Source organism: Bos indicus, chromosome 17, assembly GCF_029378745.1.
Source record: "Bos indicus isolate NIAB-ARS_2022 breed Sahiwal x Tharparkar chromosome 17, NIAB-ARS_B.indTharparkar_mat_pri_1.0, whole genome shotgun sequence".
NCBI classification, from domain to species: Eukaryota; Metazoa; Chordata; class Mammalia; order Artiodactyla; family Bovidae; genus Bos; species Bos indicus.
The window spans coordinates 34,602,764-34,618,917 of record NC_091776.1 but is presented as its reverse complement, the minus strand read 5'-3'; the positions used below and the strand labels follow the sequence as shown (position 1 = coordinate 34,618,917).

The 16,154-nt window shown below is 38.9% G+C and overlaps 1 protein-coding gene across 7 annotated transcripts in view; it reads left to right on the top strand.

Annotated features, from left to right (window-relative positions):
* Positions 1-16,154, top strand: part of AFG2A (AFG2 AAA ATPase homolog A) — a 332,309-nt gene that overhangs the window by 211,331 nt on the left and 104,824 nt on the right. Inside the window, exon 15 of one of the 7 annotated variants that reach the window (XM_070770150.1) lies at positions 2,106-14,470. The exons of the other annotated variants lie outside the window; for them this stretch is intronic. Within the exon in view, the coding sequence (XP_070626251.1) occupies positions 2,106-2,114 (9 nt within the window). The 3' untranslated portion in view covers positions 2,115-14,470. Of the gene's footprint in view, positions 1-2,105; positions 14,471-16,154 lie in introns of those variants that run through there. 7 annotated transcript variants of the gene reach the window in all.

Below are 16,154 nucleotides of genomic sequence, written 5' to 3'. Positions count from 1 at the left end.
GCTTCAGAGAAGGTGATGTCATCAATATTAACAGTGGCACTTGCTTTAAAAGAATAAGTATCCTACTCCTGTTTCTCATTAGAATACAAACAAGAGTACTAACAAAGTCTTGTTTGCAATAATCATCATTTGAAAGACTTGTCTAAATCTATTAGATTTACACACTTTATATTGGCCATATTCAAGTTTATTATGAGTAGTCAAATACAGTTAAAGTATGTATTAAACCCACCAATTCAGCCAGTACAACAATTGAGAGGGGCACTGATTCTCTTATTTTAGACATTAGCCCAAACATTAATGTTTGTTATAATTATATATTTTCCCTTCAGTTCAGTTCAGTTCAGTCGATCAGTCGTGTCCGACTCTTTGCGACCCCATGAATCGCACCACGCCAGGCCTCCCTGTCCATCACCATCTCCCAGAGTTCACTCAGACTCACATGCATTGAGTCATCATTTCTGTTACTTCTTAAATCTACCTCTTGGTTAAGAGAACATAGACATTTGCATGTTACTGTAAAGACAAGATAAAAAAAGAAAATACATATTAAAGTCCCAATTAGGCTCCCTGACCATGCTCACTGGTTTCACACTAGGTTTCTTTTTTATAAGCCTTATGTACTTCACTTTCATGGATGTGTTCAAAGTGTTAATTAACTCTGTTAAGAGTTTTTGAGTGGTGAATTGCAAATTCTATTTAAATAGCATTAGCAATAGAAACTCTGGGATTTTGAAGCCCCCAACATAATGGTGCATTAAGAGGATAATAAAAACCAATTTGAAAGTATCTCGCCTACAGTTGCCCAAGCCTTCTTTCCCTATACCATGGGCCCATTTTGCTTGGTATTATGATATGTGTGTCTGATTGTATATCTGTGTGTTTTCTATTACTTGTTCTAAAGCAAAATAAGAAAGAGGTGGGAGGAGACAGATTAAGGAATGTGTTGACATTTGTGGGGATTAGATCCAGGACATGAGGGGTAAACTGGAATTCTGGGACTTCTGGTGTTAGTATGACATAACATAGGTGAAGGGCAACATGAAATTAGTGTTAGTAGATTCAAGGCATAAATTGTAGTGGTGCCACTGTGAAGGGTGGGAGAAGGGAAGATCGGGTATTGGCGGCTTCCTCTTGAGCCCGTTTATAAACGTAAATGGTCTTAGTAAGTGAACCTGAATCCCAGTGTACAGAACTCATGCTTAACCTGGAGTGGGGAGGAAGCCTTCATGTGAGAGCTTGTGCTCAGTCGTGAAGTCGTGTCCAACTCTTTGCAACAAACACAATGGACTATAGCCTGCAGGCTCTTCTGTCCATGGGGATTCTCCAGGCAAGAATACGAGAGTGGGTTGCCATGCCCTTCTCCAGGGGATCTTCCCAACCCAGGGATTGAACCCAGGTCTCCCGCATTGCAGATGGATTCTTTACCATCTGAGCCACCAGGGAAGCCCACCATGTCAGGGCTACTCCTCCTCTTATAGGTCAGGGCTATTCCCTGACATCTGTGAGTTATAGACATTCTGGATCAGTAAATAGATGACAGGTATAAATCTAGAGTCTGGTCAGGTATATAAAGATACAAATTTTGAGCTCTCCAAACATCAAATATAAAGTAATGTTATACAAAAGGACTTTTAAACAAACTGAACTTGGAGAATTTAGATGACCCACAGAGACGCTAATTTTCATTATGAGTAATAGCATAATTGTTATTCCTGGTCGCTCACATGGTAAAGAATCTGCCTGCAATACGGGACACCCAGGTTTGATCCCCAGGACAGGAAGATCCCCTGGAATAGGGAATGGCAACCCACTCTGGTATTCTTGCCTGGAGAATCCCATGGACAGAGGAGCCTTGCAGGCTATAGTCCAAGGGGTTGCACAGAGTTGGGCATGACTTAGCAACTAACACACACTAAGAGACTAAAATGTAGCTCTACATAGATAATGTCACATTGTTTTCCACATTAAAATTTTAAATTTGTCATCTTATAAGCACTAGATAAAATACAGAATGTTTTTTCAATGATATACCCAGGTTTCTAATATTTTATCTGTTGTCTTTCCTACAAATCTACTTATGGATCCACCAATCCTCATGGCAGAGTGTATAAAATATCAACCTGCATCTACTTCTGCTTTATTGACTATGCGAAAGCCTTTGACTGTGTGGATCACAATCAACTGTGGAAAATTCTGAAAGAGATGGGAATACCAGACCACCTGATCTGCCTCTTGAGAAATTTGTATGCAGGTCAGGAAGCAACAGTTAGAACTGGACATGGAACAACAGACTGGTTCCAAATAGGAAAAGGAGTACGTCAAGGCTGTATATTGTCACCATTTATTTAACTTCTATGCAGAGTATATCATGAGAAACGCTGGACTGGAAGAAACACAAGCTGGAATCAAGATTTCCGGGAGAAATATCAATAACCTTAGATATGCAGATGACACCACCCTTATGGCAGAAAGTGAAGAGGAACTCAAAAGCCTCTTGATGAAAGTGAAAGTGGAGAGTGAAAAAGTTGGCTTAAAGCTCAACATTCAGAAAACGAAGATCACGGCATCTGATCCCATCTCACTTCATGGGAAATTGATGGGGAAACAGTGGAAACAGTGTCAGACTTTATTTTTCTCTGGGCTCCAAAATTACTACAGATGGTGACTGCGGCCATGAAATTAAAAGACGCTTACTCCTTGGAAGAAAAGTTATGACCAACCTAGATAGCATATTCAAAAGCAGAGACATTACTTTGCCAACAAAGGTTCGTCTAGTCAAGGCTATGGTTTTTCCTGTGGTCATGTATGGATGTGAGAGGTGGACTGTGAAGAAGGCTGAGCGCCGAAGAATTGATGCTTTTGAACTGTGGTGTTGGAGAAGACTCTTGAGAGTCCCTTGGACTGCAAGGAGATCCAACCAGTCCATTCTGAAGGAGATCAGCCCTGGGATTTCTTTGGAAGGAATGATGCTTAAAGCTGAAACTCCAGTACTTTTGGCCACCTCATGCGAAGAGGTGACTCATTGGAAACGCCTCTGATGCTGGGAGGGATTGGGGGCAAGAGGAGAAGGGGTCGACAGAGGATGAGATGGCTGGATGGCATCACTGACTCGATGGACATGAGTCTGAGTGAACTCCGGGAGTTGGTGATGGACAGGGAGGCCTGGCGTGCTGCGATTCACGGGGTCGCAAAGAGTCGGACATGACTGAGCAACTGATCTGATCTGATCTGATCTGATCCTTATTTTGTATGAAATATTTACCTAAACCAGGCTTTGGTTTTCTTCTGCACTACATTTTTTAAAGTTATTTCCACATACATACATTTAGCCTGGTTCATCCAGTTCAGTATTCTTTCCTGGAAAACCCCATGGACAGAGGAACCCAGTTATAATCCATGGGGTCACACAGAGTGGAACACAACTTAGTGACCAAACAACAACAAAAGAAATGAAAAATATCTTTAGTTTCCTTAAAACTACTTTTTTGATTATTTGTCCTTATATCTCGCTCTTTTTATTGATATGTGGAGCAAGAATGATTTTTCTCTTTTCCAGACTTTGAAATGAGAGATATGTAGCAATTCACATTATGATTATTTATGAGATGAACTTAAATATACAGGATCTTAGTACATACTGATCTTCCCTGGTGGCTTAGCTGGTAAAGAATCCTCCTGCAGTTTTGGAAACCTGGGTTCGATCTCTGGATCAGGAAGATCCCCTGGAAAAGGGAGCAGCTACCCTCTCCAGTATTCTGTCCTGGAGAATTCCATGGACTATCCATGGAGTTGCAAAGAGTCGGACACAACTGAGCAACTTTCACTTTCTTTAGTACATACCAGCCCTAATTAAATGAATACATAAAACATTGTCACCAATTATTCTGTTCCAGAGAAAAGTCCACATTCTGTGTATTAATTTGTTTTCTACCATAGCCATTTCATATGGGACTCAGAATTATGAGAGGAAGTGCATTTATTTTCTCTACTCTAATTGTACATCATCTTGAAAGCCTGAAGGTATGTCGTGTTCAAAATAGCAGTTTGTGTTGTTGTTCAGCACATACCGATAACACACTGGTAAAAAGCTGTGGATACCTGAGGGGCTAATGCAGGTGTCATGTTAAAACATTTATTTGAAGAGATAACTTGTGTTTGCCCAGGGTTGCCCATTTGGGAATGCTCCTGTGCATACCATAAGCTTGGCCCTCAGTTTGTCCCTGCTCATAGTTTGGAGTGGCTCCTTTCATTGTTTGAATTTGGTTGCATTGAAAAAGCAAGCCTGTTTCTTCATTGTAAAAAGAAAGTGCTTGTCCAAGCACGTTGCATGTTGGCAGTTTAGAGTCTGCTCTTTTGCTGTCTGGAACTTGGACAACTTTTTAACCTCTCCAAGGCAAGGTAGCTGTGACAAGGTGTCAGTTACTTTAAAAAAGTAAATAAATCACGGGCTTTGAGTTTCGGTGTAATAATAAAGATCCAATGTCCTCACATGAGTTTCTCATTCCATGATTTTGAATCATATTTTTTGTAGTGAATGCTCTACCTTCAAAGTAAAACTTTAAATAAAAGAAAAAGCACAGGTTGAAGAGCAGAGCATTCTGAGAGGAAGATTTTTAAGAATTAACAATGAAAGAACAGTGTGTTAACTTTAATAAAGTGAACTAAAGAACAACAAAAAAAATTAAAGATGTATTTGAAATTTAATCTTTCCTAGCTTGTTTTCTTTACCAAATCAGGAAATCCCAGGATAGCTATAGTGTGAGCATCGTGGTACTAGAGGGTGTGACTTTCAGTGCTTAAAATATTTTGTAAGCCAGGTAGTCACTTGCTGTAAATTCACCAAAGACAAATTTCCATGATAATTCTAAACTTACTCTATAGAACAATACCTCAAAAACTGACAAATTCAGAGATAAAAGTCTTTATGACTTAACTCTGTTGATTGGCTAATATCAAACAGCAGTCTACATTTGCCAGATTCCCTCCAAAATCATAAACTGTACTTTTTTAAGAAAGAAAATAAAAACACTAATCATTAATTAAATAAAGAGATTGTTTGCCTGATAACAAAGTGGTCTGCAAATATATGAAGCTTGATTTTGCTAATCTTTACCAATTTTCAGGCTATCCTGGGGGCTCAGCCTAAAGAATCTGTCTACGATGCAGGAGATACCAGTTCGATTTCTTGTCGGGAAGATCCCCTGGAGAAGGGCACGGCAGTCCACTCCAGTATTCTTGCCTGGAGAATCCCCATGGGCAGAGGAGCCTGGCAGGCTACAGTCCACAGGGTCGCGAAGAGTTAGACACAGCTGAACACCCACACCAATTAATTTCCAGGGTTTTTCAACTATGTGTAATAGAAGAATGATACCTTGATGAGCAAAAATTATGTTTCACTTTTAGTTTCATTTGTTCTTATAACCTCAACAAAATATTTCTACTTAGCAGTTTGCCAAACTTATTTCAGTATTTCTTGCTTTTACTATTTAATGCTAGGGTAATATTCTGGACTTAATATTGTGCCAGAATACTATATATATTACATTTTGTTTTTCACTGTTTAAAAACAATAGGCTAATAACACATGAGAGCATTGGTCTATCAACTTTTTTATTATATGTTCCTGTGATTACCTTTTAGCGTGAACCACCAATATATGCTTGCTTGATAAGTTTCTTAGTCATGTCGGACTCTTTGTGACCCTCTGGACTGTAGCCTGCCAGGCTCCTCTGTCCATGGGGATTCTCCAGGCAAGAATACTGGAGTGGGTGGCCATACCCTTCTCCAGGGGATCTTCCCGACCCAGGGATCAAACGTGCGTCTATTATGTCTCCTGCATTGGCAGGCAGATTCTTTACCATTAGCGCCACTTGGGAAACCCAAATAAGTGTAGTCTAATTAACACTATTATACCCATAACAGTATCCTGGTTTTAGTAGTATTCTGCAGTTATATGAAACATCACCACTGGGGGAGTTGGTGAAAGGTTCATGGGAGTCTATGTACTGTTTCTTACAGTTGTCTGTAAGCCTATAACTATGTTAAAATAAAAAGTTAAAAATAAGAGGAAAGAGAAAAATGATCCAGTGGGTATAAAAATAAGACAATTCAGTACAGTCACTCAGTCGTGTCCAACTCTTTGCGACCCCATGGGCTACAGCATGCTAGGCTAGGTTTCCCTGTCCATCATCAACTCCCAGAGCTTACTCAAACTCATGTCCAATGAGTCAGTGATGCCATCCAACCATCTCATTGTCTGTCATCCCTTTCTCTTCCTTTTAGTCTTTCCCAGCATCAGGGTCTTTTCCAATGAGTCAGTTCTTTGCATCAGGTGGCCAAAGTATTGGAGTTTCAGATTTTGCATCAGGCCTTCCAATGAATATTCAGGACTGATTTCCTTTAGGATTAACTGTTTGGATCTCTTTGCAGTCCAAGAGACTGTCAAGAGTCTTCTCCAACACCACAGTTCCAAAGCATCAATTCTTCACCACTCACCTCTCTTCATAGTCCAACTCTCACATCCATACAAGACTACTGGAAAAACCATAGCTTTGACTAGATGGACCTTTGTTGGCAAAGTAACGTTAAGTCTCTGCTTCTTAATATACTGTTTAGGTTGGTCATAACTTCTCTTCCAAGGAGCAAGCGTCTTTTAATTTCATGGCTGTCATCACCATCTGCAGTGATTTTAGAGCCCAAGGAAATAAAGTCTCTCACTATTTCCATTGTGTCCCCATGTATTTGCCATAACGTGATGGGACTGGATGCCATGATCTTTGTTTTCTGAATGTTGAGTTTTAAGCCAACTTTTTCACTCTCTTCTTTCACTTTCATCAAGAGGCTTTTTAGTTCCTCTTCACTTTCTGCCATAAGTGTGGTGTCACCTGCATGTCTGAGGTTATTGATATTTCTCCTGGCAGTCTTGATTCCGGTTTGTACTTCATCTAGCTGGCATTTCGCATAATGTACTCTACATATACATTAAATAAGCAGGGTGACAGTATACAACCTTGACATACTCCTTTCCTGATTTGCAACCAGTCTGTTGTTCCATCTCCAGGTCTAACTGTTGCTTCTTGACCTGCATACATATTTCTCAGGAGGCAGGTCAGGTGGTCTTGTATTACCATCTCTTTAAGAATTTACCACAGTTTTTTGTGATCCACACAGTCAAAGGCTTTAGCATAGTCAATAAAGTAGAAGTAGATGTTTGTTTGGAACTCTCTTGCTTTTTCGATGATACGGTGGATATTGGCAATTTGATCTCTGCCTTTTCTAAATCCAGCTTGAACATCTGAAAGTTCACAGTTCATGTGCTGTTGAAGCCTGGCTTGGAGAATTTTGAGCATTACTTTGCTAGCATATGAGATGAGTGCAATTGTGTGGTAGTTTGAATATTCTTTGGCATTGCCTTTCTTTGGGATTGGAGTGAAAACTGATCTTTTCCAGTCCTGTGGCCACAGTTGAGTTTTCCAAATTTGCTGGCATATTGAGTGCAGGATGTCACAGCATCATCTTTTGGGATTTGAAATAACTCAACTGGAATTCCATCACCTCCACTAGCTTTGTTCATGGTGATGCTTCCTAAGGCCCACTTGACTTCGTATTCCAGCATGTCTGGCTCTAGGTACATGATCACACCATCGTGGTTATCTGGGTCATGAAGATCTTTTTTATATAGTTCTTGTGTGTGTTCTTGCCACCTCTTCTTAATATCTTCTGCTTCTGTTAGGTCCATACGATTTCTATAAGGCATGAAATCTCAGAACCTTTCACCAACTCCCTCAATTATAACGTTTCATATGACTGTCAGTTCAGTTCAGTTCAGTCACTCAGTCGTGTCCAACTCTTTGTGACCCCCTGAATCGCAGCATGCCAGGCCTCCCTGTCCATCACCATCTCCCAGAGTTCACTCAAACTCACGGCCATCGAGTCAGTGATGCCATCCAGCCATCTCATCCTCTGTCGTCCACTTCTGCTCCTGCCCCCAATCCCTCCCAGCATCAGAGTCTTTGCCAATGAGTCAACTCTTCTCATGAGGTGGCCAAAGTACTGGAGTTTCAGCTTCAGCATCATTCCTTCCAAAGAAATCCCAGGGCTGATCTCCTTCAGAATGGACTGGTTGGATCTCCTTGCAGTCCAAGGGACTCTCAACAGTCTTCTCCAAACCACAGTTCAAAAGGATCAATTCTTCGGCGCTCAGCTTTCTTCACAGTCCAACTCTGTGAAGTTGGACTTCATACATGACCACTGGAAAAACCATAGCCTTGACTAGACGGACCTTTGTTGGCAAAGTAATGTCTCTGCTTTTCAATATGCTATCTAGGTTGGTCATACATATGACTGTAGAAGAATATTAAAACCAGGATATTGTCATTGGTATATTAGAGTTAATTAGACTATTTTTATTAATAGTTCAGAAATTAAAATTAGACTTTTAATATGTAGTTAATTCGACTACAGGTCTTATTTAGCTTTCACCAGCTTTTGAATGCACTCATTTGTGTTTGTGCCTTTGCCTCTGTGTACTTGAATGTGTGTTTGTGGTATACTTCTTGACCCCATTTATAAATTCATGTAATCACTACTGCAGTCAAGATATAGCATTGTATCTTGGATCACTGCAAAGAATTCTTTTGTATACTCCTTTGTAGTTGAATATCCCCCTATTCCTTTCTTTTTTGTCTGTCACCTTTCCTGTTGATTGCAAATCAGGAAAGGCAGTCACAAGTTGGTGTCCATCTCCACAGTTTTGTCATTTCAAAAATGTCATATAACTACAGTCATACAGCAAATACATAATTATGGGAGATTGGCTTTTATCAGTAAACATTATATTCTTGATATCCCATCCAAATTGTATGTATTGATGGTTATAACTTCTGTTTAATTGCTGAATAGTAATCCACTGTATAGATATATCTGAGTTTGTTTAACCACTTACCTGTTCAAGGACATTTAGGTTATTTCCAGATTTGGGCTCTCATGAATAAGTAAAGCTGCTTTAAACAACCATATAAAGATTTTTGTGTGAACAAAAGTTTTCAGTTCCCTGTGACTAAGTTTACTGTTGGTCAGTCACATGATGTATTAGTTTTCTATTGTGGCTGTAAGAAATTATTACAAGACTAGCCACTGAAATAACAAATTTATCATCTTCCAGTTCTGTAGGTTAGAAGTCCAATATGATCTCACTGGCTAAAGTCAAGGTAAATGTCAGGGCTGCAGTCCATTCTGGAGGCTTTAGGGGAGAATCTGTTTCCCTTACCTTTTCCAGTTCCTCCTGATGTCCTTGCCTTCTGGCCCCTGCCTCCATCTTCACAGTCAGCCAAGTTGTATCTCTCTGCCTTTCTTCCATAGCCACAGTCCTCCTCTAACTGACTCTCCTTTACCTTTCTCTCCACTTTTAATCCTTACCTAATGTTAATCTCCCATTTTTAATCAATTCATCAGGAACCCTAATTCCGACTATAACCTTAATTGTTTTTGCTAGATAAGGTTCATATTCCCAGGTTCTAAGGATTAGGATATGGACAGCGGTGGGGTAGTGGAGCCAGGCATGCACTGTTCTGCCTGCTTCATGTGATATGTCTTTAAAAACTGCTAAACTATACCCCAGCAGGGCTATACCATTTTATGTTCCCACCAGGAAGTATAGAATCTAAGTTTTCTATATCCTTACTGGCATTTGGTGTTCTGATAACTCTGTAGTGATATCTCATTGTAGTTTTAATTTGCATTTCCATAATGCCTAATGATATTTAACTTTTTTATATGCTTATTTGTCCTTAATATCTCCTCTATGGTGAAATGTCTGTTTATGTCTTTTGCCCATTTTCTAGTTGAACTTTTTGTTATTTTACTGTCATGTTTTGAGAGTTCTTTATGTATCCTAAATATAAGTTCTTTGTTGAATATGTGCCTTGAAAATGTTTTCTCTCTGTCTGTAACTTGTCTTTTTATCTTCTTTAACATGTTCTTTTCCTTATGGGAAGCTTTATAAGATCTCATTTCTTGCTTTAAGTAAGTGATGCCATGTACGGCAACCATGAAATCTCATGGGGTTTTAAAGAAATTTACATTACACAGTAATTGTTACTGAAAAGTGTTCTTTAGGTAATATTTTGTGTTGATCTGGATGCATTTAGAGCTGGACCCAATGATATGCTAGAACTAGCTCTTACCGGTTTACAAGAACAGATTTAAATTTTTTCACAAATGTTACAAATCAATTTTAAACAATCAGTACAATGTCTTTGCCATTAATGGAAACTTAAGTAAGTAAAGGAAACAGATTATGACAGAGTTCATAATTATAATATGCGAAAGAATTTAAAAGTATAGCATTAATATTGGTCTTATTGAAATTATTTGTTTTGGCTGGATGTTAATTGCTTATTTTTTAAGATATATTTTTCAAAACTTAATATTATGTGGATATAAAAATTAGGTCAGATATTAGTGTTATTTTGATTAACTTGTGGAATAAATTAAAATTGAAAAATAATACTCATTCATCCCTGCTTGTTTTAGATATTGAAATAAATATGTAATGACTTCATACATTAAATCCAGTCTAGAGCTAAACCAGTTAAGACAGAGTTGACATATCAGATTTGACCACTTTTCTATAAAGTATTTTAATGCTTTAATCAGACCCTAAAGTTGTCTTCAGGTCTTCCCCGATGGCTCAGACTTCCCTTGTGGCTCTGCTGCCGAAGAATCTGCCTGCAATGCGGGAGACCTGAGTTCGATCCCTGGGTTGCAAAGATCCCCTGGAGAAGGGAAAGGCTACCCACTCCAGTATTCTGGCCTAGAGAATTTCATGGACTGTATAGTCCATGGGGTCGCAGTCGGACATGACTGAGTGATTTTCACTTTCACTTTCCCCAGTGGCTCAGTGGTAAAGAATCCACCTGCAATGCCTGAGACACTGGAGATGCAGCTTCAGTCCCTGGTTCAGGAAGATCCCCTGGAGAAGGAAATGGCAACCCACTCCAGTATTCTTGTCTGGAGAATTACATGGACAGAGGAGCCTGGCAGGCTACAATCTCTGGGGTCACAAACAGTCAGACACTGAGTGACTGAGCAAAATATCCCCCCTTTTTTTTTTAATGGCTTAAAACAGCACGAATTTATTATCTTGCAGCTGTGTAGATCAGAAACCTGACACCAGTCTCACTAGGCAAAGATCACAGTATCAGTGAGACACATTATGTTCTGGAGGCTCCAGGAAGAATCCATTTCCTTATATTTTCTGTCTTTTAAGTGCTGCTTGCTTTCCTTGACTCATCCCCATTTTCCTTTATCTTCAAAACCACCAGAGGCAGGCTGAGTTCTCATGTTGCCATCTCCCCAGTTCCCTCTTCTGATGCTCTCTTCCACTTTTAAGGACCCTTAGAATTCCAGGGACAGGGGAGCCTGGTGGGCTGCCATCTGTGGGGTCGCACAGAGTCAGGGGGGAGCCTGGTGGGCTGCCGTCTATGGGGTCGCACAGAGTTGAACGCAACTGAAGCAACTTAGCAGCAGCAGCAGCAGGATTATATTGGGTTCACCAGGATAATCAAGAGAAATCTCCTACTTTAAAGGTGTCTGGGTAGCAAATTTATTTCCATTTGCCACCTTAACTCATCTTTGCCATATTGCCTCACATATATTCATAGGTTAGATAGATTAGGATACGTACATTTTGAGGGGCCATTATTCTGCCTGCCACAACTTTCTATCTAATTATTTATACATACATCCTGGGAAATATAGTGAGTCATTTTAAAAATTGTATTCATATCCCAACTCTGTTTTCCCAAACCCTAACCCCCCCCCCCCCCCCGCAAAAAAAAAAGAGAAGAAAACTATCCAGAGAAACAAACCACAGAATGAAATAATTGTAAAGCTAAAAAAAGTTACGTTCTGCTTTTGCTATATGAGTTTAAGAGATCAAGATCTCCGTAGTATCACCTGTGTGGGAGTTTTATGTGTGAAAATCTAAGTGCTCATAAGTTACTTCCAAGTCCCACTCCCAGAATGAATAGATGTGATCTTGTTATAATCTGCCCACTGTTTGCCTGAAATTGTTTAAGCCCTTTTCTGTTAACTGAGATATAACTGACTTATAACATTTTGTTTTAGGTATACAATATAATGATTCGATTTCAGTTCAGTTCAGTTCAGTCACTCAATCGTGTCCGACTCTTTGCAACCCCATGAACTGCAGCACACTAGGCCTTCCTGTCCATCACCAACTCCCGGAGTCTATCCAAACCCATGTCCATTGAGTTGGTGATGCCATCCAACCATCTCATCCTCTGTTGTCCCCTTCTCCTCCTGCCTTCAATCTTTCCCAGCATCAGGCTCTTTTCAAATGAGTCAGCTCTTCGCATCACATGGCCAAAGTATTGGAGTTTTAGCTTCAACATCAGTCTTTCCAATGAACACCCAGGACTGATCTTGTTTAGGATGGACTGGTTGGATCTCCTTGCAGTCCAAGGGACTCTCAAGAGTCTTCTCCAACACCACAGTTCAAAAGCATCAATTCTTCGGTGCTCAGCTTTCTTTATAATCCAACTCTCACATCCATACATGACTACTGTAAAAACCATAGACTTGACTAGACACACCTTTGTTGGCAAAGTAATGTCTCTGCTTTTGAATATGCTATCTAGGTTGGTCATAACTTTCCTTCCAAGGAGTAAGCATATTTTAATTTCATGGCTGCTGTCATCATCTGCAGTGATTTTGGGGCCCCAAAAAATAAAGTCAGCCACTGCTTCCACTGTTTCCCCATCTATTTGCCATGAAGTGACGGGACTGGATACCATGATCTTCGTTTTCTGAATGTTGAGCTTTAAGCCAACTTGTTCACTCTCCTCTTTCACTCTCATCAAGAGGCTCTTTAGTTCTTCTTCACTTTCTGCCATAAGAGTGGTGTCATCTGCATATCTGAGTTTATTGATATTTCTCCCAGTAATCTTGATTCCAGCTTGTGCTTCCTCCAGCCCAGCATTTCTCATGATGTGATTTCTGTATATATTGTGAAATGATTGCCTAGTCTGTTTTGAAAGCCCATGTTTTTCCTACTACGTACATCACAGTGCGTCCCACCTTTTAACTTGCCGCAATCCAGATATTACAGGTTTTCCTATTTTGCCTCAACACCCACCAAAGAAAATTCCTAATCTGCATTCTCTGCCTCCAGGTATATTTATTGCCTGAATGCATCTCTAATTAGGATGCTCAAATAGTGTAACAAGATGAAACAAGCATTCTAATGTCAGAGGGGCTCTTTTGGGGGCCATTGGGGCTACTAATGTGGAGGCTCTTGGTCTGCCCTAGTTCCAGTCTGGCTTATTATTCCTTGTTCTTTAGTTCACTCCTGAAATGCATAAGGTCTCTAAAAACCCTGGGTGTGTCCCCTCGCACCCCCCCCTTTTTTTCTTTTAAACTGTATGATATCCTAATAATGCAAGAATAAAGGAGAAAGGCTTTTCAGCAAAATAGATTGTTTTTAATTTGGTAATTGTGTAGCAGACATTTAGGGCCCTGAATTTCATGTTCCAAGATAGCAGAAGAATACATATAGGCAGCACAGTGTCATGACAGGTTTTTCTTGAGCATTTCTAGATGGCATTCTACATTTTTTTCAGTATCATATATTTCCATAGTATACTTTTGAAAATATATATAGATTAAAGTGCATGTGAGCATAAATTAGCATAAACTTTCTAAAAGGTAGTTAATATATAACAAAAAAACCTTCAGTATTCCCCTTTTGTCCTACTAGGAATTTATCCAGGATATAATAAGCAGTCCACACTGTTAGTGTAAAATGTTCATTGTAGGATTTTTATAGATTGAATCTCTAAATAAGACTAATGGTACCCATCTATCTTAAGAGTAGTTTTGAGAATTGAATATTACATATGTGCTGTATGTATGTAACAAAATAATGAGCAGCTATTAAAATGGTGATATGTACTATATGTATTAGCAGTAAAAGAAATCCATACACTATAATTACTGGGAAATAAAGGTAGGTTATAAAACAGTCATAAATAGCACAACTTTATGTGAAACAGCATACATTACAATGGTCTGGAAAATTGCTCCCCAAAATATTAACAAAGCCATCAATTTGGTAATTTTTTGTTGTTGTCGTTCGGTCACTGGGTCATATCTGACTCTTTGTGACCCCATGGACTGCAGCATGCCAGGCTCTTCTGTCCTCCACTATCTCCCAGAGTTTGCTCAAATTCATGTTTATTTTCTAGTTAATGTAAATCAGTGTTGTGTCAAAATTGCTTACAATCTATGTGTAATTTTTATATTCACAGAAATCAGTCATCTTTATTTTTAAAATAAACTGAATGGGTATTACGTTGCTATTTACTAATTGTATGGCTTTTAATTTATTTTAAACTTCCTTCTGTATAAAAGGAGAATCATAATAAACTTTCAGTTTAAATGTCAATTATAATCCCCATCCCATCTTCCTTCCGATTTATAAATCCTGAGCCATTCTTGGCTGCATAATAGCTGAAATGAATGAATGTCTTCTCAAAGGATGTGGGGTCAGATTTCTCATCAGCAACTTCCTTAGCACAAGTCACACTGTCAGAGAAGTGGAGGGGGGTGAAAGGAAACCAAGATGTTGATAGAACCCAGGAGAGAAGTCAGCCTGATGATTGCAAGGGGTATTGGCAAAGTTGAGAATTAAGTTGCAGTGTTAAGACTATATTTAGTTTTGCTCATTGTTTAGAACTCAGTCATGTTTTAAAATTATCTTGGCGAATTTCAGGAAGGAGAGACCATCTCTCATTTGGACTCAACAACTTTATTTTTAGGTGTATACATAGAGGAGAAATTCTCTTGGTTAAAAAAGGAAAAAAAAAGTTTTTTTAAGGAAAAACTTTATAGACAGTTGAAGTGAACGGTAATCTTGAGTGTACGTGTGGAGGATGTACTAAATGACTGTGTGTCATACCCTCCCACCCACACCAGAACTTTTACCTTGAAACGTGAATGCTTGTTCCTGGCTATTCTCAGACATAACACACTTTTAAAGAATACTGTATAATCAAATACGAGGTGTTTAAAAATAAGTGAAACAAGGTATCCTGTGATACAGCATATGGCTCTTCAGCATTTACAGGTTATTTTTTCTTTCTTTCTTTCTTTACTTCCCCATTTGGTTAATATTAGACAATAAACCCATTTCAGAATTATTCACTGAGAAGGAAATGGTTTAACAACTCCCAGCTGTGGCTGCATAGGTCATCAACAGCTCCCTGGGATTTAGGATCAAATCTGAGTCGATATTATCAGACTACTTCTGCCCAAGATAATAAAATTTGAAGTCCTGTGTTTTAAGAGGACGGCCGTGTGGGCAAGTATTTGAGGAAGTGAATTTCAAGTATTTTTGTTTCAGAAAAGAGAAGAAGGAGTGCAAAAACAGGATAGTGTATTGGGGATTTTAGTTTAAGATTCCTCTTTCAGTTTTTTTCCCTAAGAAATTTTAGTTCTCTTTAGCAACCTGCTTGTCAAGTACAGTAGTGAATCTTACAGAAAATATGAAACTGGGGAAATGAAGAAATTCACTTGCTATTTGTGCTGAGATTGGGTGCAGGTATAATAAAAGTGGGCATCTGATACAAGAACAAAGAGAATTCTATTGATTGAGCTGAAGTGAATCCCATCTCTGTATAGGTTGAAAGGTTTAGAGGTTTTGTTATGATTATTTTGTTTAGGAAAGTTATACAAGTTTTACCTTTAAGAACAAACTTTTTGAATCTAAGGGGTCTCATCATGAACTTATGTGTTTACCTGTCATTTCCACTCTATAAGCTTTTTTAAGGTATGGATGATATTGCTTATTTTTGATAAATCCAGTTCCAGACATAAATATTTGTTTGGTTAGCTAATTAATTAATTTTGCCTTCTAACGCAGGATATTTGCCTAACAGTAGTTTTATACACACAGGCCTACCTTTTATTTTCTGCTGCTTCTAACTTCAGGAATTTGGGAATGGGAATAGTTTTGGTATAGCAATTTATAAAATTTTAGCATTAAGGGATGAAGTTAAAATAAATTGAGTGGGAATTGGAAGGAACAGTAATATTGGAAGTTGTTTTGTATTTTAATTTTTATGTGCTAG